Below are 20914 nucleotides of genomic sequence, written 5' to 3' on the forward strand. Positions count from 1 at the left end.
GCTTGCTTTGCTACCTGCTGCCCACCACGAACTCTCTGCTCTGCGATGCCCCTCTGCCTTGGAGCCAGCCGATTATGGACTGAAACCTCTACAAACTGTGAACTAAATAAACCTTTCCTCCTTAACTTTGGATGTTGGGTATTTTGTCTGAGCAATGAGAAAACTAAGACAGTGAGGTTAAGCAAGAAAGCTAATACTAAAGACTTTTGTGTGCTATGACCCTGTGCACAGGAAGTGAAGGGCAGGCAGAACTCCTCTCTGGAGATCAACAGCCAGGGAGTGGGTGTATGCAAGCTGAGGCCAGGGAACTTTCTAGCATGATGGAAATTCTCTGTATCTTTTTTTGGCAGTACCAGGGATGGAACCTTTTGCACTGAGCTACATCTCCAACCCTGTTTGTTATTTTGAGACAAGGCCTTGCTAAGTATCCAGGCTGGGCTCAGACTTGCAGTCTTCCTGCTTCAGCCTCCCTCAGTACTGGGATTACAGGTGTGCACCACCAGGCCTGGCTGAAATGTCCTATATCTTTACCTGAGTGTTGGATAAATATGAAAAGTTATCAATCTTAACAATTTATGAGCTTTACTGCATGTCAATTATAACTCAATAAAATAAGATATGTATGTGGCATATCTGTAAAACTACATCAAAACCTTTTAAAAGGAAAATAAGTGTGCATTGCTTGAGCTCCCGCTTTGACCTCGGAGCTGTCGTGTGCATTTTCTCATTTCATCTTTGTGACCTCCACGTGCCATTGGCACTGTCTGCACTTCAGGGTCGGAGGGATTAAGTGACATGCTCAGGGTCACACAGCTGGTGAGCAGAAGAGCTAGGTTTTGCCTTCTTTCCACCACACACAAGACTGCTGAAATGCCTCTGGGTTCCCCTCTTCGAGTTTGTGTTCATATGTGTTGTGTGGGGCTACGTCTGGCCTTCTCTTCCCCAGCTCCCCCAGCTGCTGTTCTAACACAGATGTGTCTGCCTCCTCAGCACCCCTTTGTCAGCAGTGTCACCAGTAACAAGGCCCTGCGGGAGCTGGTGGCCGAGGCCAAGGCTGAGGTGATGGAGGAGGAGATTGAAGACGGCAGGGAAGAGGCAGAAGAGGAAGACACTGTGGAAGCCACCTCTGTAAGTGCAGAAAGTACAGAGGTCAGGAGGGCCGGGACCCAGCAGGTAATGGCTTGTGGAGGCCGAGACTGGAGCAGATTCCACTCTGCACCCTGCCCAGTTCAAAGGCTTAGATGCCCATGCTGCCAGTTATGTAAGAGGACGCACAGGGCAGGCTGAGGCCGCAGGGATGTTGGCCGGATCCTGAACATTTCAGGGGAGCCTAGGAATCTAGATTCTCACATGAAACCTTCCCATTTATAAAAGTCAGTATCTGAGCCATTGGTTCGCAGACTTTTCTCTCATGTGGCTCACGTGGATGTGTGTTGCACACTTTGGGATAAACAGGTGCGGCAGCATATGGTCAGAGGCGACCAGCCAAGGGGCTGCAGCCACCCAGACCCCATCTGGCTGCTCCAAGTGTCGGGAGACCGGTGACTCAGGGTGTTTGTAAGCCATTTGCAGCTCCAGCACTTGCTGAATTTAATTAGAAATAGCAAATTTCAATTGATAAAAATCATTTGAGCCAAGCCCGACATGTCTGGGCTGGAGCCTGTTCTAGCTCCTGGTCATGCTTTTTAGGGAAGCTCCTTCCAGGGCACTGGCTGTCTAGATTTTCTGTGTACCTAGGGAAGCAGGGCTGGACTTGCCCATCGGCACTGGTGGCCCACATCTGCTTGCTGGGGATGATGTAGCTTTCTCATATTTAATTTGGTCCTGGGAGGGAGCCTGAGGCCGATGTGGACCCTCCCCGCCCCAGGGATGAAGAAAATTTGTGAGGAGGTGAGTGGGATCCTGCAAGCCGTGGAGCCCCATGCCTCCACCTTCCAGTGCGAAAGCTGAGGTCTGGGCTGTGAGATTCCTAGCTAGATGAGCAGATGTGGCCAAGGAGTAGGGGAACTGCAGCAGATCTGGCTCTAAAAGGGGAGCCATACTGGTGACGCTGCTGCTGAAGGGGTGGGAGGGAAGACATAGTCATGCCCAGCCTTGTTCTCCACAGGCAGGAAGCTGATCTTCGTCCTGAGGACAGTGGGAACCATGGAAGCCTTAAGACAGGGGCCGGGTATTAATGTGAATATGACAGATCTAAATTTTCGAACTATTGCCCTGGGTGTTGAATAGAAAGTAGATTGGAGTTTTTTCTGCTACTCACTCTGTGGACAGTCAAAAACAGAGGCTGGCATGACTCAAAAGAATGTTTAATATGATTCCATTGAAACCCAGTTGATAACTGGCAGACTGACTGCACAGGCAGACACTTAGGGAGCATAGTGAAGACAGGGGCTGTGCTAAGGGAGGGGGAAGATTGCCACTAAGACGGGTGGGGTGGGGGACACAGCAAGATGCCCCCCTTACCTGGAAAGTGGCTATGTGGCACTCAATTTGTTCATCAAGCTGGACATTTATTTCACTTACTTTTCAGTATTTGAGAAATGAGAGAGTCTCGCCACAGGGGGGCAGGGAGGGTACATTTTCCCACATTGTCACACATGGAAGAGCAGAGTAGCCACTGGGCCCTTCCAGCAGGTCTGTTGCCTCTGCTCCTAGAAGGAATAGCAGCTATTAATTTAAGCTAAGATTAGAGATGGTCTGGAGATTGCTATCCTCCAACTAAATAGTAGTCTCACATACAAGATTGTATGTTGTTGAATATTATAGTATAGTATGTTATCAGTGAGGCAGTAGGGGGTGGTGGAGACTGTGGCTTAGAGTGTTTCTCCCTTTACTGTCCCACCCCTACCTCCACACCCAGGCACTGCCCCATCACTGGGACTTTCTGACTTTCAGCCCCACTGTGTCTCTGACTGTCACATTGGACAGACAGCAGACAGCAGCAGGGCCTCTTTTTTTTTTTTTTTTCCAGGCTGTTGGGAGCCACACTCAGGACTCTTCTGAGGCAAATCAGCTGAGCCTCAATGCCAACAAACTTCCGCAGGAACCTTCTACACCGCTACTACCCAGCCAGCCTCAGGACAGTGTGAATGGGACCTGCAGCCAGCTCTCTGGGGACAGATCCCTCCAATCCACCGGCCCCCAAGATGGAGCCCCTGCAAGTGAGAACGGCCTAGCCATGCCTGTTCCCCTTCGGAAGTCCCGGCCAGTGTCAATGGATGCCAGAATTCAGGTCACTGAGGAGAAACAAGTCACTGACCAGGCCGAGGCCCTCAGTCCTGCAGCCAGGTCCCAAAAGACAAGCCAGAGCCGGCCCAACAGCAGCGCCCTGGAGACCTTGGGCAGCGAGAAACTGGTCAATGGCAGCCTGGAGCTCCCCACCCAGGCTGTGCCAGGGCCTTCCAAGAGGGCCTCAGACTCTGGCAGCCTGTCCACCTCCGAGAGCATGGACTATGGCTCCTCCCTGTCTGCTGACCTGTCCCTGAACAGAGAGTCAGGGTCGCTGTCCCTCAAGGTAATGCCACCTACTGCGCCACCAGCTCAGAGCCCGAGTGTTTCAGGACATGCTGCCACTCGGGGTTGGCTTGAAATCATTTATTGGCTGCCTTCTGTGCACCTCGGTGGGCTGCACTGTAGGGATTCAGTACATCTATTCAGTGTGCACTGAGCAATCTGGATAGTAAGTGTGTCCATCTTCTGGTCATTTCTTTGTGTTTGAAACCTTCGAGGGCCAAGGATTTTAGCTCAGTGGTTCCACCACCTGCCTTGCAAGTGCAAAGTACAGAGTTCGATCCCTGGTACCAAAAAAAGAAAAAAACCTTTGAACTCTTCTTGTTCTTTATAAAATATAGAGTAGGTTGTGATAAACTGTAGTCATCCAACTGTGGACAGCAGCTTTTATGTAGAAGCATTGTGTTCCTTAGAACAGAAGTCTTGTCCTTCCTTACCCTAAAAAGATACTTAAAAGATTAAAAAAAGGCTTACCCACCCAGAGCAGGGCCTCCCCCGCCTCTCCTCAAGGTATTGAGAGCATTCTTGGCTGGCTGCTGTGAATTGGGGAACACAGGCTGTCCTGGGAAGGGTCCCCAGGCTGCGGCAGTGCCTCTGGCCTAGCCAGGAGCCTGTGACCAGGAGTACTTTTCACATGTGGGTTTTGGCTTTGACTTACCTCCTTTCTGTGCCCTCCCTCCTGCTCCCCTTATTTCCCACTGGTGTCCTGACATGTCTTAAGTCCTCCAGTGTGTGCTGACCACTTCTGAGAGATCAGGGTTGGGCAGGCTCAGTGACGGCGAACCTATTAGAGACTGAGTACCCAAACTGAACCCCAAATCCACTTACTTATCGCAAAGTGCCAGCATTGCAGTTCAAACCTGAATGCTGAGGTTTTAATTTAGAAAAAACCAACTGTTATCTGATGCTTGGCTGCTGGGGTGGCTTGGCTTACATGCCCACAGAGAGGGTTCTGTGTGCCTGCTGCAGCACTTGTGCTGTAGGTTTGCCACCCCTGGGCGGCTGGTCCTCTGCCTCTGCCATCCAGAGCACCAGGCTAAGTGTGCCGGAGAAGTGCACAGGACTGAGGGGCCGGGCCGGAAGGGAGGAAGACCCGCCTCCAGGTCCGCACTCAGCAGGAGGGAGCTCAGCTAGGACGTGAGAACCACTTACTCAGCTCACAGTGGCTGGCAGACCCCTGGGTGGACTGTGTTGCAAAGGCTGGGCTCAGCTGCCCCAGGAAGGGCATCAGAACTCAGCAGAGAGGGCAGAGGCAAGGGCAGGAGAGAGGTCAGGAGGAAGCCAGTGCAGGCCCCAGTCCTCATCCAAACCAGAACTATACTGTGCTCTTCCAAAGGTACAGTGCCTTGTGCCATACCAGTGTGACACCGCCTGGTGTCGGGGCAGCACCCTAAGCAAGTGCGTGTGAAATGCGTAGTTATTCACAGTAAAAGATAAAGGAGTAATCCTGCAGCAGTTCCCTACAGGTGTGGCTGCCCACAGAGTTCAGGCCAGGTCATGTAGGCTGCCAACTCCACTACAAAAACAACCTTTGGTTTTTCAGGGCTCCTTTGGATTTTGGCATTGCAGACAAGGGGCTGTGGTCTGCCAAAACCGAATAGCAAATATTGAACTTTACTGTGATCTGGGCCTTGCCCTGTGTGCCCCTGCATAGGCGCTTACCACATTTTGTAACCTCCCTGGGAGGTGAAGACTGCTTTTATCTCCTTGGACAGTGGAGGAAGCTGAGCCTTAGGCAGAGACTTGCCCAGGGCTGCAGAGCCAGCTAGTGGTGCACTGAAGATTAAGACTCAGCTCTTTCTTATATCACACCCTGTGCTTTAGAGAGGGCTGGCAGCAAGCTGAAGGGGGACTGAGTGCAGTACCTGAAGGCTGAGATCAGGGGCAGGAAGGGCCCTGGCACTTAGTTCCCCGGGTCTCGAAGCTTGGGATGAGAAGGACTGTGGATAGCCATGTTCTGCTTGAACCATGGCTATAGGGCCAGGAGGGCTGTGGGTTGTGTTGGCCTTGGATTCTTGGCTGAGATGCTGAGCTTTGCCTCATGTTTTCCTTGGTCAGGACTCCAGGCTGCACAACAAAACCCTGAAGCGGACCCGCAAATTTGTGGTGGATGGTGTAGAGGTGAGCATCACCACCTCCAAGATCATCAGTGAAGATGAGAAGAAGGACGAGGAGATGAGATTCCTCAGGCAAGCCTGGGAAGGACACTGATGGTGGGGAAGGATAGGGGTGCAGTGAAAGAGGTTGGGCAGTGGTCCTTTGGGTGAGAGAGCTGTTGGTCTGTAGTATGAAATGGGCAAATAACGGAGACAGAGGAAACTGGTTTTGCTTAAGATCCTACGTTTCTCCATCCAGCCAACCACCCACCTACCTATCCATCCGTCTGTCTGTCCATCCACCCATCTACCCATCCACCCATCCATCCAACCATCCATCCATCTGTTCATCCATTCTGTCTACCCACCTACTTATCTCTTCATGCAGCCATAACCCATTAACCCAACCACTCATCTGTTCCACTTATGTATTCATCCATCCACCCATCCATCTACCCACCCACCTAACTAATCATATATCTACCTATCCATCTGTCCACACAATTACCCACCCAGGCATACATCCATCCATCTGTCCATTTATTCATCCACTTACTATCCATGCTTCCATCCACTTACCCATGTTTACACCCATCCACCCATCTGTCCATCCAATCACTCATTTTTCATCTGTCCATTCATCCATGCAACTCTTCAACCACTTATTATCTGTCTGTTCATCTGTCCATTTAAACATCCATCCATCTACTTACCCCTCCACACATCTACCCATCATCTGTCTACCCACCCACCAGGTGGGGATAGGGTAGTAACCCATATAAGTGAGGCTGTTGCCCTTGTAGAACTTACATCTAATAGGCTAACACACAAGACACAAAATAAGTCTTAACCTGTGACACAGTACATGAAGTAATGGGTGATACAATAGGAAGCACCTGGTTGGGGAGGGGCTGCTCCCAGAGAACCCCCTGAGCTGAGGTCAAGGGGTGAGACAAGCCAGCTACGTGCAGAGCTGGGGAGCTGTAACGGCTGAGGCCCTGAAGGGGTGACTCCTCAGCTGTTTCAGGATCTGAGAGGACAGGGCTGGAGTGTGGAACATCAGGGCAGAGGGAGAGGCTCTACGGCCTTTGGGTTGGCAAGACCCTAGTCACATAGGCCTGTGAGCCAGGGTGGAAGATACATTGTTCCAGCTGTAGCAGGAGGGAAATGGCTAGGGAGTGACCAGCTCTCACATCCCTTTGGAAGGTTGCTTGGGCTGCTGTAGAGGTGACAAGAGTCGAGCAGGGAGATGGGGCCACCCCATGCAGGACAGTCAGGTTCTGGGCTCAAGCTACGATGATGGTGGGAGGCAGGGGTCAGATACAATAGGTACTCTGGAGGCAAACTAGTGTGGCTGATGAGGGTTGGACTGAGGGACGAGGTGGGAGGCAAAGCTATTGGCCAGAAACTACTTGGAAGTTTTCAGTTACTCAGTGCTCCTAAGAGCCCGCTACAGGGAGACCCTGTTTGCACATTGTGTAAATGGGGAAACTTATTGGCAAGTGAGTCACGTGCCTTGGGTCTCCCAGGTGGAAAGGGGTGGCGTTGAGAGGGCACGTAGGTCTGTGAGTCTGAGAATTCCTGCAGGTTTCCACTGGACCACATGGCTGCCGAGGGCTGCTGGAGTGAGCAGTTAGAGAACCTCAGAAGCATGGAGCTCCCTTGAGATCAGACTTTGCAGGCTAAATTCATTCATTACTGGTTTGAAGAAAATGTCTAGCTCATCAGACACATTCATATGTTTTGTTTTGTTTTGGTACCGGGGATCAAACTTGGGACCTTGCACTTGCGAGGCAGGGGGCAGAACCACTGAGCTAAATCCCCAGCCCGATACATTTATATGTTTTAAAAGCATAAACGTTCTAGAGTCCAATAGAAGGAGTTTGGGATCTTAGCGGGGTGGGTGTGCTTCTCCCATCTTGGAGCCAGGAGGATGAGACTGTTAGTGGCATGTCTGTGCACATGTGTGAGTTCACACGCACACCCACAAACACAGACACACACACATTAATGTTCATATCTGTATGAGCTGGAGAGGCTGGGGCCTCTTGGTAGATGACAGCCCTGGACTCTTCAAGTTTCAGACCTCCTAGGCTGGGTTTCCGACACAGTTCCTGTCCCTTGGATTAAAGTTCCCAGGTGGCCACACTCCACACAGAAGCAGCGTGCTCTGGCCTGGTAGTGGACTCTCACTCTTCTGAAAAGAGCTTGTGTGTGCCACTCAGGTGTGGAAGGGGAGGCTGCAGCAGCATGGATGGCCCCGATTGGTCCCCTGTGATGCAGGCCTGGGGCACACCTGGGCCTCAGCATTTCTGTCGGATTAGGAGCTGTATACTGAATGTTGAGGGCCTCCTGTTTCTTCCTTCCTCTGGCGTCAGGCCACTGTGAGAATCAGCTGCCACCTTCTCTCTGTCATCCTGTGTTTGAACCTTTGTTTCCTTGAGTCAGGATTCTCATTTCTTTAACTCTGGAAAATCACCCTGACCTTCTTGGTTTGCAGAAAAATACATGCTCAGAAAGAATTCCTTACGTGACTGTGGAAAGCCTCCCTGGCATTTCCCAAACACACAGGAAGCCATTGCATCTTCCACTTCATTATTGCTGGAGCACTTGCCACATACGAGCTGTTTGTCATGTGCCGTGCAGGCCCTGTCCATGCAGCATCTCATTTAACACACCAAAACCCCAAGATTTAGAGACTATTTGCCTCATTTTACAGGCTAGGGACCTGCGGCCTGCCCAGACTCACAGGGCTTTTGCTGGAAAGTCAACAGAGCTGAGATTCAAACAAGGTCCCTCTGGCCCCAGAGAATGTGCTCAGCCACACTGCACTGCCAGCCTCTCCTCACCCGGCTGCTGGGTGCGGGTCCTGGGAGCTGTTCAGCGCCTCAGAGCAGGGCCAAGTCACATGCAGAACCACCACATGCAGGCTATGGAAGCTGGACTGTAATAGGGTACAGGTCTCGTGTGCCCCAATTCCAAGAGGCCACCAGGGAGCCCAGAGCTCACAGTCAGGCTACCCAAGGTTTTCCTGCAGCATTTTATTATTTTATTACATAAATGATGCATTTCAGTGTTTGCTGGACCTCCCCAGAAAGAAGCGTGATTAATTAACATCTGTGGGTCTACTTGGTGGTCTTTTCTCTGAGTAAACACACACGCGCACACACACACACACACACACACAATAAAAAGCATCTGTGTTGCAATATCGTGGCTTAGGTCAGATATTTGTTGTATTTTTTAAATGTCATGATTCAAAAACTTGTTTAGAAAGTGAAAAAATCTTTTCTGTCAGGTACCCAGTTGTGCAGTTCCCCTTCCTTTGTTTTTTTATTTGTTTAGTTTTTGGTTTTTTACAGCGCTAGAGATTGAACCCAAGGTTTTCACACTGAGCTACATCACTACCCCTTTTTAAAACATATTTTATTTTGAGGAAGGGTCCCCTTGAGCCCTTACCTAGGCTGGGCTCAAACTTGGAACCCTCTTGCCTCGGGCCCCTGGGTAACTGTGGTGCAGACAGGGACCACCATACCACTCTTCAACGTCTTACTGTTTTCACTTAGAGATCTTTTTTTTTTTGGTACCGGGGATCGAACTCTGGTCCTTGCGCTTGCAAGGCAGGCACCGGAACCACTGAGCTAAATCCCCTGCCCACTTAGAGATCTTTCTATGTCTTGTCTAATGAGCTTTTTATTTTTCACAGATGTTTTCCCCTGTAAGTACATGTTTTCTAAAACTTGATGTTTTCATGTTTATATATAATTTCATTGTATAGATATATTTTACTGGGCCGGGGATTTAGCTCAGTGGTTCCGGCACCTGCCTTGCAAGCGCAAGGTCCTGAGTTCGATCCCTGGTACCAAAAAAAAAAAGTGTCTAGGTATATTTTATTTAATTATACCTATATTGTTAGACATTTGTTTATAACTTAGTGCTATAGTCAGCCCTTTCCCCCCACACACCCTGTAGCCTTGGGTTCCACGTCTGTGGATTCATCCAATCACTGATTGAAAATATTAGGGGGAACACCACCTGTACTGAACATGTACAAACCTTTTTCTTGTCATTATTGCCTACTGGCAGTGGTTTATGTAGTATTTGGATCGTTATTAGGTATTATAAATCATCTACAGATGACTTAAGGTATACAGGAAGATTGTATGGGTTCCAGGCAGTACTACACCATTTTGTGTAAGGGACTTGAGTGTCTGTGGCTTTTAGTCTCTGGGGAATGGCCTAGAACTAATCCCCAGAGGAGTGGAGGGACCAGTTTATCTAAATAACATTATGACACACATTCTTTTTTTGTTTTGTTTTGGTTGTTTTTGGTACTGGGGATCGAACTCGAGTCCTTGCGCTTGCATAGCAGGCATTGAAACCACTGAGCTAAATCCCCGGCCCATGACACACATTCTTAATTCAGAAGTGGAACTACTAAGTCAGAAAGCATAAACTTACTGCCACATTGTCCTTCAGAACTGTACCGATTTATATCTATCAGTGGTATATGAAAGTATCAATTTCCCTTCTTACTCCCGCCTGTTGAGCCCATGTAAATGTCATTTCATTTTAATTTACATTTTCTACCCATATGGATAATTTTAAATTTTCTTTTTGTTTTTTCTTTCATGTCTGTTCATGTTTGGTGCTGCTTTTTTGGGAGAGTATTCCTCCTTTTCTTCCTGATCCATAAGCACCCTGTATATACTGAGGTTGTTCATGTTGTGTTTGTCAATGAATGTCTAATGAAGCTCGAGTTCCAGTCGTGCCTCTGCCTAAGATTTCTGTAGTTGTTTCATGATTCGATCCTCACTGTCCCACGCTGTGGATACCGTGATCCCAGGGGAATGGTCTCCCTATGAACTCTATGCATCCTTTCATCCTTCAGGCGCCAGGAACTTAGAGAGCTTCGGCTGCTCCAGAAAGAAGAGCATCGAAATCAGACCCAGCTGAGCAATAAACATGAGCTGCAGGTGGAACAGATGCACAAACGTTTTGAACAAGAAATCAATGTGAGTGTGGGAAACAGTGGGACCTTGGAGGGCTTCTGCCTCTTTTCTTTTAGTGGCAGTTGCAGAGGGGGAGGATCAAGGCCATGGAGAGTGACCCACAACTATTGCTGGTTTCCTGGGGTCTCCCCATCTCATCAGGCAGGAACTTGAAAGCACAGCATGAAGGTCACAGTGACCTGCTGAGTCACAGAGGAGCATTTCAGGGCTTGGAATTTAGCTTAGTGGATCTGGCGCCTGCCTCGCAAGCACAAGGTCCTGAGTTCGATCCCTGGTACCAAAAAAAAAAGAGAAAACAGAGGAGTATTTCTAGGAGGAAATCATGCCAACCGTCAAGGTCAATGGTCCGGTCGCCTTTGTGCAGTTGAGGAAATTCAGACTCACAGAAGTGATTGATGTCCCAGGTCTTAGCACAAGCTCTGATCTCTCTCCATCATCCCAAGTGGAAAGTGGCTTTGCTGAATTTCTCCTAATGTTTGCTCCTTCCAGGCCAAGAAGAAATTCTTTGACACAGAGCTGGAGAACCTGGAGCGGCAGCAGAAGCAGCAGGTAGAGAAGATGGAGCAAGACCATGCCGTGCGGCGCCGGGAAGAGGCCAAGCGGATCCGCCTGGAGCAAGAGCGGGACTACGCCAAGTTCCAAGAGCAGCTCAGACTGATGAAGAAAGAGGTGACTGTGCTGGCTGGGCAGGGGCTTCTAGGAGTGTTAAGGCCCCCATCAGTTGCAAGGGATGGAAGGAAAGCTCAGTCCGGTGTCTCCTCGAAACACGGGGCTCAGGAACGAGGAGGCAGCCTGTCTGGATGTGTGTGCTCCACCGCACCGTGAGGAGCCCTTCTCCATCTCTGGGGCTCTGCTTTCCTCCCTGCTGGCTCTGTGCTAAGAGGGCAAGGAAGAAGGGAGCAGTAGTGGTGCTCCCACATTGGAGATGCTGTTACCAGGAGAAGCAGGTGCAGGAAGGGCCTGCGCCGTGTCCTCTGTGCTCTGGCCTCTCCTGCTTCTCCGCCGCCTCCTCCCCTGGTGAGAAGGGAGAGATGAGGGGGCTGGGAATATAGTTGTGTCACCGTGCCTGCCTGGCAAGCATAAGGTCCTGAGTCCGATCCCCAGTACCGGAGCAAGGGGGAGGTGGCAGGGAGGTGGGTGGTCCAGAGGCATCTCTCAGCTTGCCCCACAGCAGCACCTCTGGGTATCAAGGAACAGCCCACACCTCCCTCCAGGGAGGGGCTGGGGGCCTGGGACATCCCTCTTAGCCTCTCACGAAGAAGGTGGAAGCCCCCATGACAGATAACCCAGTGTCCAGCTAAGAGCAGTGGGTGACCAGCCTTCATTGCTGGGCCACTACACTGGGGGCCCTAGAGCATGTTACCTGTGTGACAGTTGGTGCTGCCCTCAGGGATCAGGTGGATTCCTTTGGGAGCCAGGGTCACTGACCACTGACCAACTGAGCCAAGCCAGGGCTGGCCTGAGACTTGGCTCAGGCGTAACATTTAAGGGACCAAAAAACTCAGCAGTCAGGGTTGGGGTGCAGCTTTGTGGAGCAAGGCCCTGGGTCTGATCCCCAACACCACACACACACAAAACTCTACCAAAAATACAGAACTTGGTAATCAAGATAAAAAAACAAAGTAAGTTGGGCATGGTGGTACATACCTGTAAGCCAAGCTACCCGGGAGACTGAGCACAAGTTCGAGGACAACTACTGAGACCCTATCGGAAAATGAAACAAAGAGGTGGGGATCTAGTTTAGCGGTAAAATGCTTTTCTAGAATACACAAGTCCCTGGAATAAATCACCAGCTTAAGAAAAATAAACTCTTATGCAATGAATGCAAATAAATTCATGAACAGGATATCAGCAGTTAGGATAAAGATAGGATTTGAGAGGGCTAGGATTAGGATGAACTCTGAGACTGGATCCTCTAAGTGCAAAGCTGGATTCTGTCTTGATACACAGCATAGGCATTTTGTTCATGAATTTTTTGTATGAATTTTGATATGTTTTGGGGGTTTTTTTGTATCGAACTCAGGACCTTGCACTTGCGAGGCAGGTGCAGCACCACTGAGCTAAATCCCGGGCCCCCATGATGTGTTTTAATGTTATTTATCTTGGTGGCTGTTTTTTGATGTCCCCTTCAATTTTTTGCACCTCCTTCACTCTGATCCCTGCCTTCCTGCAGAGAGGTGGGCAAGTGGGGTGGGGCACATGGGGGTGGAGGAGAGGAGCTGACCCTAAGCACGGGCCCAGCCCCTACACAGAGAGCACAGAATTGGGAATCAGGCCTGGTTTCCAGTGTTGGCTCTCAGGCCTCTCTAGCATTCTGACCTAGGACAAGCCATTGCCCCGACTCCCAGCTGCCCTCTGTCAAAGGAGTTAATCAGTAACATATGTACTGAGTATATGGCACTGTGCTGAGTACCCGGATGCTGCAGTGAACAAAACAGACAGGGTGCCTACCTCAAGGAACCAGGAATCTGTGGGAGAGTCAGAAAGTGAGTCACACCATCAAATAAATGAAACAGTTGTCAACATGCTGTGAACGTAAACTGACTTGTTAACTAGAGTGGTGTGGGGAGGCCTTTCAAAATGAAATTTTTAATAAAGGAGGTGCTGGGGCTGGGGATTTAGCTCAGTGGTCCTGCCACCTGCCCTGCAGGCGCAAGGACCTGAGTTCAATCCCTGGTGCAAAAAAATAAATAAATAAAATAAAATAAAAATGGAGGTGCTGGGAATGGAGTTCAGTGGTGACATACTTAAGCTGAGACCAGAACATTTCAGGAAGGGGAGGTGGCATGTGCAAAGGCCCTGTAGTACAGGGGAGAACTTGGAGTGGAGTATTTGAAGGAACTGAAGAGTGGTCAGTGTTACAAGAGCTTAAGAAATGAAAAGGAAAGTGGCAGGAGATGAAGCTGGACGGTTATACAGAGGCCACACCATGTAGGGTAGAGGGCCATGAACAGAACAGAGTCTGCTATTTGATTAATTGTTGTGAGCATCCATTCCTCACACAGAGGTTTTGCGCCTGGACCCAGTACCTGCCCCGGAATAAATGCCAGTCCCCTCCTTGTCTCTACCTCATTACATTCACACATTTTTTTGTGTCTATGTAGAAGAAATTGTAAGAGTTAGAAAGAGAAGGTGCCTCAGAGCAGGGTAGGGTCAGCGGAAGCCTCTCAGCTACCCTTCCTTGAGCAGAGCCTGCCCTTAACAAAGATGGCCTCTCTCCTTAGCGGATTCCAGTAAGTCCTGAACTCAGGCAGTGTGTGGAATCTGTTACTTGAGTTCCTGCTCCAACTCAAGTTTTGCTTCGTTTTTGTGGTGCTGGAGATCACACTCAGAGATTTGCCTCATGCATGCCAGGCAATAAATGCTCTACCACTGAGATTCACCCCAGCCCCAGATTCAGTTTTTAACACCCTCCCAATGGTGTTTTTCTTTAAAAAGTTTTCATGACAGAAGGCTTGACTTCTTTGCATTTTTTGGCTTTTTGAGAGGGATGTGGCTCTTGCCCTTTAGTAAGATCATGTCCCTGTTACTCTTCTGTGCAGCCAGCTTGCTTGGACTCTGTGAATCATTTATTTAACAGAGCTGCTTGTTTTAATTCATGGCGGAGCCAAGCAAAATGTAAGCTTGCATTTACTCTTGCTCTCAGAGCTAATTGTTGGGCTTTCATGACTTAATTTGTTAAACATGCAGTTACTCCTCAGTATTCTCTGGGGAATTGGTTCCAGGACCTTCCACGGGTACCAGAATTCAAGGAGGCTCAGTTCTGTGTATAAAATGGAGTAGTAGTGTTTGCATGTAACCCTTGTACATCCTCCTGTATACTTTAAGTCATCTGTGGATTACTTCTAAGCATCAACACAATGTAAATGCTATGAAAATAGTTGTTATACTACTGTATTGTTTAGGGAATCATGACAAGAAAAAACTGCCTACATGCTCAGGGTGGTTTTTCCCGAGTATTTTCAATCTGTAGTTCTCATAATGATGAAACACCTAGTGGGATGTTTCTCAGAATGTGTACCTGTTGTTAAGCAATGCATGACTGTGTTTGTTAAATACTTCCGAGCTCCATAGCACTGAAGAATTGTCTGCCTGTGGAAGTTTTAGTTAAGAGCTAGCTTGTTTGTCGTGTTGAAAAAAATGGGAAACTAACAAGCTGAATGTGTCGATGGCCAGGAATGCAGGTTATCTGACATTGAGTAGAACGAGTTCCCCTTCCCCTGGCTCCCTTTCCAGATGTCAGCTGGAGAGCAGTGCTGGGACAGACTGTCCCCAGGGCTTGCTGACACGTGTGAGCCTTTGTGCCCCTTTGCTAAGTGGCCCCACATGACACTGCTTTTGCTTCCTCCCTGCACTGCCAGAGTAACATTTTTTTAGTGTTTTCAGTGACATTAACAGAAAACTCTCAATCCTTTCCTCAGCTGCTGCTTCTAATCCTCTGTCCTGGAGAACAGAGTGACCAAGCTTGTAAATGCACAGTGCTAAGCCATGAGGCTTCTGGTGGCCTGTTGCCCCAGATGGCACTGTCAGAATGCCACAGAGAGCTGCTAAATTAAGGTTAGATGCCAGAACCAAGGCAGCCCTTTGATACAGAAGCAGCGGTTGGACAAATAAGATTTTTGAGATTTTTGCTGGGGGACTTTTATCTAGGACATTGATTCGCAGGCAGGGACTCTCTTGCCAGTATTCTCAGTCTATAACTTGTCTTGCAAGTCTAATAGTGTCTTGCATATAGAAGTACTTAATTTTAGTAAAATCCAACAACTGGCTATCTTTTTTTTTTCAGGGATCATGCTTTTGTGTTATATCTAAGAAATCTTTGCCTAATCCAAGGTGAAATGTCTTTTAGAGGTTTACAATTTTAGGTTCTACATGTAGATGTATAAACTCATTTTGAGTTAATTTTACAGGCGTGAGATATGGGTGAGGCTCACTGTTTTTTCTATATAGAAAGCTTGAAGACAAACAGGGTATTTCTTCCTTTTTGGTTTATACACTTACCATTTTGTATTTCTTTATTGTGCTGGCCAGGGCTTTCAGTAGGATGTTAAATAAAAATAGTAGAGTAGATATCCTTGCTTTGCTCCCACTCTTTTTTTATTTTTGGGAGGGACACCAGGGATTGAACTCAGGACCTTGGGCTTGTGCGGCAGGCATGGAGCCACTGAGCTACATCCTCGGCCCCCTCCCAGTCTTTAAGGTGAAATCATTGAGTATTTCATCAGTTTGTATAAGCTTTTTTATAGATGCCCCCTACCTAAAGAAGTTTCTGTTCCTACTTTGCTGAAAATTTTATCATGAAAAGATGTTGAATTTTGTTAAATGGTTTTCTTTTTTTTTGGTACCGGGGATCGAACTCGGGTCCTTGTGCTTGCGCAGCAGGCGGTGAAATCACTGAGCTAAATCCCTGGCCCTAAATGGTTTTCGCATCAGTTGACATATATGATTTTTCTTCTTCAGTCTGCTGATACTATGAATTATGTTGTTCGATTTTCAAATATTGAACTAGCTTTGCATTCTTGGGCTAAAACCCATTTGGCCATTATTTATTTTTCATTTCATATATTGCTAGGTTCAATTTGCTGATATTTTGGAAAGACTTGTTTTTCTCAGTACTGGGAATGGAACCCAGGACCTCGTGCACACTAAGAAAATGCTCTGCTGAGCTACAGCCCCAGCCCTGGAAAAGATGTTTGTGTCTATATTCAAGAAGGAGATTAGTCTGTGGCTTTCTTGTAATGTCTGTCTGGTTTTAGTTATCTATTCTTCTTGGGGAAGCTTTGATGGTTTCTTTCAAGGAATTTGTTCATTTATGTATTTGAGCTTATTTGCATAAAAATGTTCATAGTATTTCTTTAGTATTTTATTTTTATGATTTTTTTTTTCAGTACCAGGAATCTAGCTCAGGACCTTGCACTTGCTAGGCAGGCACAGTGCCACTGAGTCTACATCCCCAGCCCCTTAGTATCATTTTAATGCCTGTAGGATCTGTAGTGCTGTCCTCTTTTTCATGCACCATTTTGGTAATCTGTGGTGTTGTCCTCTCCTCTCCTCCTTTTTCCCGTCCTCCTCTTCCCTTTGCACTCTTCCTTCTCTGTTGAGCTGAGTAAAGGTTTAATTTTATCGACTCTTTCTAAGAACCAGCTTTTTGTTTAATTGATTTTCTCTATTGATTTTCTGTTTTCAGTGATAATGATTTCTGCTTTTATATTTGACTTGGGTTTAAATTGCTTTTATTTATTTTTTCTTTCTTTTAGTACTAGGATTGAACCTAGGGCCTCATGCGTGTTAGGCAAGAACTGTAAGGCTGATCCACATCCCCAGCTTATTCTATAAATTTTTATGTGTTGTATTTTCACTTTTATTCAATTTGAATTATTTTTTAATATACTTTGTAACTTCCTCTTTGATCTATGGCTTATTTAGAAGTTCATTGTTTAATTTAAAAATATTTCAGACTGTCCTCCCTTTTTGTTTTTTTACTTCTAGTTTAATTTCATTATGGTCAAATAATATTTTTTAATATTTTAATTTTTAAAAATTTGTTAAGATCTGTTTTATGGCTCAGAATATGGTGCATGTTAATGAATGATCCATGTGTACTTGAAAAGGGTGCCTATTCTGCCCACTGGGTAGAGTGCTCTAGAAACATCAGGCAGATCAAGTTGACTGAGAGAATTTTTCAGGTTTTCAGCAGACTTACTAGTTTTCCATCCACTCATTCTCTTCACTTACGGAAAAAGGAGTGTTAATGTCTTCAGCTATAATTATGGATTTATCTAGAGCTGGGCATGGTGGCTCACACCTGTGATCCCGGCACTTGAGAGGCCAAGGTAGGAGGATCACTGCGAGTTTGAGGCCAGCCTGGACTACATAGGGAGACCCTGTCTCAAAAAACAAAAAAACAAAAAATTAAATTATGGATTTATCTACTTTCTTATTTCTATTAGTTTGTTTCATGTTTTTGAAATTATTTTGTTATTTAAAATGATCACATCTTCTCAGTAAACTGACCTCTCCTTTTGTCATTGTGCAGTGTGTCTTTATTCTTGGTTAGTCTTTGTTCTGAAGTCTACTTTGAATCATAGTCTTGCTGTGCACCTCAGGCTGCCCGCAAACTCAATATTCCCCTGCCTCCCACGTGCTAGGACTGCAGGTGTGCACTACCTTGTCCAGCTACTGCTTTCTTTAGTATTTACATAGAATATGTTCTCAGCCTTTTAATTTAACTTGCCTGTCTACAGAGGGTTCTTTTTTTTTTTTTTTGTACCGGGGATCAAACTCAGGACCTTGTGCTTTCGAGGCAGCTACGGTGCCACTGAGCTAAATTCCTGGCCCTACATAGGGTTCTTGTCGACAGCTTATTGTTAAACTTTGATTTTTTTAATGTCATTTGTAAATGTTTGTCTTTTAATAGAGTGATTATGTCATTTACATGTAATCAAGTTATTTTCTGTTCCTCTTTTCTGGGTTTTGTTCCTCTGATCCCCTTTCCTGCCTCTTTTTAGAGTATTTGAATATTTTTGGGTTAAGCGTATATCTGCGTGTGCATGTGTGCATGTGTACACTTGTGTTTCAGTGGTGCTCTAGGGCATTGTAATGTACACATGTAACTCTTTCAATGTCTATTTAGAGTTTATATTGTAAGGCTTCGATTAAGAAGCCTTAGAGCCATATAAAATTCTTTTTGTTTTAGCAGGCACCCAGTCCTATTAGGCTCAGATAAGACAGAACCTATCTTCTATGAGGGAGTGGTGTTTCTAATCTTAGTTTTCAGAAGCCTCTTCTGTGCTGGGAGTGATGGCACATGATTGTAATCCAGCACAGAGGGAGGCTGAGGCAGGAGGATTGCAAGTTTGAGTGCTGCCTGTGCAGTTTAGCAAGACCCTATCCTAAAATAAAAAATAAAAGGAGCTGGGGTTATAGCTCAGGGAATAGAGCACCCCTGGGTTCAGTCCCTATTACTGGAAAAAAATCAAAAGCCTTTGCTACATGCTTTGGCTCTAATGTGCAGCTCAGGACTGAATCTGAGAGTTATGTGGTTTCACACACAGAATTAAGGATTTCCCCTCACTTTCATCTCTTTGGGATTCATCCCACATCCTCTGGTCTGCTTAGTCCCCATTTGCTGGTTCTCTGGCTAGAAACATAAGGTTTCTTACAGTTTTAACTACCTTTTCTATTGTACTGCTCTACAGGTCTGGAGCTATTGCAAAGGTAGGAAAGGAAGAAAAAGGCATTGCTTAGCTGCTTTGATACTATCTCAGCAGACTGGTCCAGAGGATGACAGGGTGTGCCCCCCTTTGGCTACATCTTCCAGTTTAGCAGCCCCAAGTTAGATAGCAGCTTTCCCTTAGCTGTTCCAGCAAATATCCAGAAACTCTGACTTTTCCTGCAAGGGTCACATGCTCATGCTGGGCCTGTGCTGCTTAGAAAGCCCAGATCATGTGCCCAGCCTAGAGCAGATGGGGCTTGAGGGGCTTGGCCCCACCTGCACCTGACAGCATATTGTTGGGCTTTTTTTTTTTAAATCCAATATGGAAATCTTTGTCTTTTAATAGTAATGTTTATGCCATTTACATTTAATGAAATTATTATTTGTCCTCTGCGCTCTGGCTTTTGTTTTTCTTTGTTTTGAAGTATTTGAATACTTTTCGCATCCCATCTTAATTCATTGTTTGATTTAGGTACATACTTGTGTGTGTGTGTGTGTGTGTACATGCACGCATGTGCATGTGTGAGCATGAGAGACAGTGTGTGTGAGCATGAGTGAGCACATGTGAGCGCTGAAGTATACATTCTCACCTGGAATGATGACACTCCCATGAAAGCAGAATAATGTTAGGTATTTTGATATAGATATTGGTATTAGATATTTTGGATACCAACACATATCTGTGAGATTGTTTCACAAGTCAGAGTGATTGGGAAAAAATTGTCTAAAAGGGCTTCTGGGGGATTGTAATTTTTGTTAAAGACTGAGAAAAACTGCCTTAAAGGAAACTAAGGTGCTAGTACCAGAATGGGGATGGAAACCAAGCAGCCAGAAATAGCCCTGTCTACTGTGGAGGAGTCTAGAAAATGGGATCACAGCAGATGGGAGTAGGTGAGCAGCTGCCACCTGAGGGGCAGGGCTCAGTGAGCAGAGAGTGGGAGCAGTGCCCAGAGAGCTGGCCTCACCTTCTATCTCCCCGGCCATGGAGTCCTGGTGCAGATTTGGCCAGTCTGAGAAAGGTCCTGACTTCTCCTTCTGCTGCCTCTGGTGCAGGTGAAGAGTGAGGTTGAGAAGCTTCCCCGGCAGCAGCGGAAGGAAAGCATGAAGCAGAAGATGGAGGAGCACACGCAGAAAAAGCAGCTTCTTGTGAGTCCTCAGCCCTGGATTGTGTCCTTGTCCCTCCTGCCTTGGTTCAGGGTTCAGGGCTGTTTGTATGTTGCATCTCCTTGACCCACCCAGACAGCCACCTGCTACTTGGTGTTGTTTGGAATCTAAAGATCCTTGATCTCTCAGACCTGGGCCTGGTCTTGTGTTTTGAGCATTACCCTCCTCCCTGTTGGTAGGGTAGAAACCTTGTCATTCCTGACTCCTTTCCCTCCAGCCCTTGCACTGTGTGTGTGTGTGTGATCTGTTATCCCTGATCCAGTATCACTGCTTCCCTGAAGTGGCCTCCCTGCTTCCTCTGTGGCTCCCGTGTAATTCCTACTCTCACACTGGCAAGTACAAACAGTACAAACTCCAAATCTGACCGTGTTTCTCCTACTCTGGTGTCTTTGCATATTCTGCTTGCTTGACCCCAAATGCAGGAAATACTAGTCCACTTTTACAAATGCTTCATGTATGGGCTGGTTAAGCATTTGTGGCTTCATTCGTATTGTTTTCCTATTTGCAGAAGAGGAACCCAGGACTCAGAGAGGTGACGTTGGAGTTGACAGTGGGGCCAAGGCCTCAAGCCTGGTATGACTCCAGGCTTTGTGTTCTCTCTAGGACACCCTACAAGCTGTCCCTTAACTCTGACTGGAAAGCATGAAGGAGAGGGAGCAAGAGGAGATGGGGTGAAGTGGATTAGTGGGTACAGTGAGATAGGAGAAGTCAATTCTTGTGTTTTACTGCACAGTACGGTGAGTGATTATAGTTGATATTAATGAATAGTGTATTTCACCATAGCTAGAAGAGAGGATTTTTAAATATTTTTTAATTAGTAGTCCACGTTTGCCACATGTAATGTTTGCATTTGTGTTAGGGAATAGGTACAAGTACTTAGCATATCTTAATTCTTTTTATCCCTTCCCCTCCCTTCT

The 20914-nt window shown here is 46.9% G+C and overlaps 1 protein-coding gene across 4 annotated transcripts in view; it reads left to right on the forward strand.

Annotated features, from left to right (window-relative positions):
* The window catches only part of Stk10 (serine/threonine kinase 10), a 137146-nt gene that overhangs the window by 82017 nt on the left and 34215 nt on the right, over positions 1-20914 (forward strand). For all 4 annotated transcript variants that reach the window (XM_087194835.1, XM_004836381.3, XM_004836382.3 and 1 more), the window contains 6 exons: positions 991-1128; positions 2972-3514; positions 5569-5699; positions 10498-10621; positions 11108-11287; positions 19887-19979. In XM_087194835.1, coding sequence (XP_087050961.1) covers positions 991-1128; positions 2972-3514; positions 5569-5699; positions 10498-10621; positions 11108-11287; positions 19887-19979 — 1209 coding nt within the window. The remainder of the gene's footprint in view (positions 1-990; positions 1129-2971; positions 3515-5568; positions 5700-10497; positions 10622-11107; positions 11288-19886; positions 19980-20914) is intronic.

The sequence above is a fragment of the Heterocephalus glaber genome, unplaced genomic scaffold, assembly GCF_053883595.1.
Source record: "Heterocephalus glaber isolate CG9 unplaced genomic scaffold, H.glaber_assembly_v1.0 deba00001606, whole genome shotgun sequence".
In the NCBI taxonomy this organism is placed as follows: domain Eukaryota; kingdom Metazoa; phylum Chordata; class Mammalia; order Rodentia; family Bathyergidae; genus Heterocephalus; species Heterocephalus glaber.